A 4,222-nucleotide genomic window follows, 5' to 3' on the forward strand; every position below is an offset into this window, starting at 1 on the left:
GGTTTGCCTTCACTATGCTTCCTGGAAGTAGGGGTAGGAAGTTGACAGCCTCATGTCACAGGAAGGAAGTGAATACCTTTTTTTTGTTCTTGAAATCCTTTATTTAGATGTTTTTTTTGCATGTAATTGAGAAATAAAACATGGAAAACATCTAGAAGAAAACTTACAAAAGGAAAATGACAACCATACACTGCGGCAACTATAGTTGCCGGTGGGCTAAAATGGGTTAAATATCAATAATCATTGTAAGTGCTGGGTGATCATTTTGAAGGGACATCATTGCTTGGAGACATGACTTATCTGCATAGTGTGTTGCCAAAATGATAGCATTCGCTTCTGCTGTAAAATTGAGCAATGTTTAGGGATGGATATTCCTCTTTTTTTGATGGTTGATTACAAATGCAGATGATACACGGTCCTCAGATTTTGATCCATATATGTGATTATGTGAGGGATATATAGGAAAACATTTCTCTGATGTAGTAGAGTTGTTGTTGAACGTCTTTTCGCTGTGTTTCAGATTTTTTTGTTTCTTAAATCTAAATCTAAAATTATTTTTGTTTTGTTTTTTATTTCCAATTTTACAGAAGTGTACTTAGATCCACTTTGAGATTTTGTAAATGTGGTTTGTTCTATAATCCAAAAGGTTGGATATGCTGAGACATTATAGTCTATAAAATAACTAATTACAATATTTACAAGTCAAAATCATGATCATAAAGCTGCTTAGTTCAATTAAATAAGAGTGCACCCAATAAACAAATATTATTAAAACAATTTACCTTGTAATGATTATTCACAAGTTCACATATACATATAATTAGATAGAGAAAAGTAATGCGTTTTTGGCGAGCTGTCCAGGGGGAGGGCTCCGAGCTCAGAATTTTGGCCCGAACCCAGAATACTCCCCCTGGATGTGGTTATAAGAGATAGAATTAGAAGTGAGGGGTTGGGGTGGTGGAGGGATGCTGATAAACTGTCAATCGAACAGAGGTAAGTCTGCAGTATATATACCTCCGTTGGTTGATTTAGCTGAATGCTTTCCGCCTGTGATAATTAGTCTAATTATCTGCACCTGCTCCTCCCGAATTTTGTTAATAAAACATCATTAAAAAAAAAAAAAAAAAAAAGTTGTGGCAGAAGCTTCAAGTAAAAAGTAATAATAGATTTTCCTTACATCTTGAATACATGTAACTATACACATCATAATGACTTTCAAAAAAGAAATTATAAGTTAGCTGTTATAGCTCTGATATTTTTTAAAATATGCCCATTTTAAATATCAAAATAAATTTTAATTCAGAAATAAACATGTTCATCACAGAAGATGCATATTAAAGTCATTTCATACATGAAACATATTTTTGAATAAATTAATAAATAGGACAAAACAGTAAGCATCATGTCATTGACACATTTATTAGAAATTATCAGAAAATCATGCATGGAATATATTTACAACAGACAGACTAGTCTAGAATACAACAATCCTCTGGTGACCAATCTAACACCCTTTGTTTCCTGCTTTCCTCAAATTACTATAAAACTCTTCTGAATGATTGTGGGATTTTCTATCAGGAGGATGGAATATAGGCTGTGACATCATCTAGTCCAGAGCTCTCGTTATCCAGATACTCCAGAATGACGTTGCCTCCGTTGTGCAAGGGACAGTCTGTCTGGGAAAGCAGCGACTGGAGGCTAGTGTCCATCTTAAAGGCTTCACCCGTCTCAGGATGACACAAACGTAGTTTCTGTCCAAAGCATATAGTGTTATGTTAATGCAAATTGTTTTCACCAAATAATAAATGAATAAATCGATGTAACAGAGCTCTAATCCTACAGAACAAAGTTTGATGTAGTGCTGTGTGGCTGACCTTAGCTGTGAGCACATTGTTGTTGTTCTTCAGACTGGCCTGAGATGCAGCAAAGTCCACTATTTTGCCGACACTCCATTTAGAGCAGAAGAACATGGGCAAACTAGAGTCTTTAGCCTCTTTGGGCAGAAACACCTGGAAATATGTCCGTTCTGTCTTCAGAGGAGATCAGAAGAGGAATTTCTGATGTGATATTTGCTCATAAATGTTTACAATGGAAGGTACATTATAATATCAGTTTTGCTCTGATACCTGTGGCAGGCCTTTATCTCCTGACGCATGCATTTTAAGCTTCATCAGGGCAACTTTAGCAGCAGTTGCAGCATTTTTCGCTCCTTTTCTACCTTTACTTGGTGGTGCATTCTTCTTTGACTCTGTAGGGAAATATTGTTGAGGTTATTTTTTGCCATCACAAGCTCTTCAAAATGAGACTCTACTGCCCTCATGTGGACAAGAAGAGCAAATACACCATTTGCAATCTAAATTATTTAAAGCAGAACTAAGTAACTTTTTTTACCTTCATAAATAGTTTTCTAAGTCCTTACGATGGTTAATTGATTTGTAGTGGTGTGTTTGAGGCGAGCACTAACCCCCTCTGGCACGTCTACGCCAGAATACAGCATTTGCAACTTGAGCTGCACCGACCCGAAACAATCTCGCCTCATGTTCACGTTCACGCGAGAGTGACAAAATGCTTTACGGTAATTCAAAAACAATGTATATATTATGTCTTTATAAGACAATTTCGAAAATTACCAACCTCCATCGAGTGTACTGTATTTGCAAATTACCCACCTCCTCTTTCTTGTACTGTATTTGCAAAACTACTGCGCTGGCGAGTGTTGTAGTCGTTGTAGTCCAGAGCTGCGCTTGGAGTATTTATGACAGTGTCATTCACTGAAGGAAACTGTAGGGGGAGCTTTGCGAATCTTGCTTAGTTCTGCTTTAAAGCCAATATAAAAGAGTGTTTTAGCAGACCAGAATGTGAGTTTGCAGTCTACAGCTAAAAAAACTGACCCACTATCTTCTGCACCAGCTCCTGTGTTGCAGCCATGCGAGGCTTCGGGGTCTCCAGCTTCTCACACTTATGGTCATCCTGATGCCGATGTCTGAGACCAGAGGAAAGAGCATGGCATATTAGATTAGGATACACCACCTAGAACTCCAGCTGCTGTGATTACATACACAAAACAGTAACATTTAATGTATTTCCACTATAGTCATTGGTCCATTACGGTGAGACTTAAATGGTGTGAGTCAGCTTAAAGTGAAAAACATTAACATAAGGCTATAAAATGATGTTTGTAAGAGGTTTTGTACATGAGGCAGAAGTGTTTTTCACAGTGTGGGCAGATGACAGGCAGCAGCTCTTTCCCTTTGCAGTTCTCAAAGCTGCATGGATATGATGTGCTTCCCTCAGACACAGAGATTTCTCTCTTCGCCGGCACCTGAAAGAATCATTCATAATCAACAAAAGAGTAACTCAGTGAAATATATATATATATATATATATATATATATATTATATATAACTGTCAGTAATCACCACATGACATTTCTCACTCACCTCTGGACATGAACAAGAGTGGGAGTCCCTACTTCTGTGCTCCAAACTTTAACCAGTAGGAGGAGATAAAATGTTGGATGAACAAAATTAAATAAACATGGAAGGAACATAGTACTTTTTTCTGTTCAGTCATTTCCTAGTCGTGATTATTTATCAGATCTGCACAATTTAATTAGTACAGATCTGAGATTAGCTTTATATCAAATCCAACGTTATAAAATCTTACCAAAACACTCCAGAACAGCTGCTACAAACGAAAGGTAGAAAATCTGCATTGAAACATAAAAATGGTTAAAATAACAAGTATGACAGTCCTGATTATATACAAAAATAATGAGTATGAGAGAAAATGACTTCTGCTGTGCTGACTCACACCACAGTGACGTTAACACCATGTTAACAATGGCTATTTGTATAAATAAAGACCGTGGAAACAGATTAATTTTGATTTACTAGAACTTTTCAGCGGTTGGATGAAATTAATAAAGAGCATACCTTTTTGTTTGCAAGATTTAATTTCACAATGTTTTCCAACGTCTAGTTCAGCCATGTTTAAGTGACGTCACACAATAATTTCAACATAAAAGTCTCTTTGAAAAAGTCTCAAATTATTGTAAATTATCGCATTTAATTCCATGCGGTTACTATTTTGTAAATACTGTATAATTAATAGTTTATCTAAATTCATTTATCTAATTTCATCATTTACTCACCTTCATGCCATTGTTTACCTGTATGACTTTTTTCTGTAGCTGTACTGTACAACATAAAACGAGAAATT

At 36.1% G+C, this 4,222-nt stretch overlaps 1 protein-coding gene across 1 annotated transcript; it reads right to left on the reverse strand.

Annotated features, from left to right (window-relative positions):
* Positions 1 to 1,412: 1,412 nt before the first annotated feature.
* zfand1 (zinc finger, AN1-type domain 1) lies at positions 1,413 to 3,992 on the reverse strand. The gene is made up of 8 exons (XM_067378305.1): positions 3,937 to 3,992; positions 3,668 to 3,710; positions 3,442 to 3,487; positions 3,195 to 3,322; positions 2,892 to 2,983; positions 2,127 to 2,248; positions 1,875 to 2,030; positions 1,413 to 1,751 (listed from the first exon to the last, which is right to left on the reverse strand). The coding sequence occupies exons 1-8, from the start codon at positions 3,989 to 3,991 to the stop codon at positions 1,575 to 1,577; spliced, it is 819 nt and encodes a 272-aa protein (XP_067234406.1). The 5' UTR covers position 3,992; the 3' UTR covers positions 1,413 to 1,574.
* Positions 3,993 to 4,222: the final 230 nt, after the last annotated feature.

This window comes from Chanodichthys erythropterus, chromosome 23 (genome assembly GCF_024489055.1).
Source record: "Chanodichthys erythropterus isolate Z2021 chromosome 23, ASM2448905v1, whole genome shotgun sequence".
Taxonomy (NCBI): Eukaryota; Metazoa; Chordata; class Actinopteri; order Cypriniformes; family Xenocyprididae; genus Chanodichthys; species Chanodichthys erythropterus.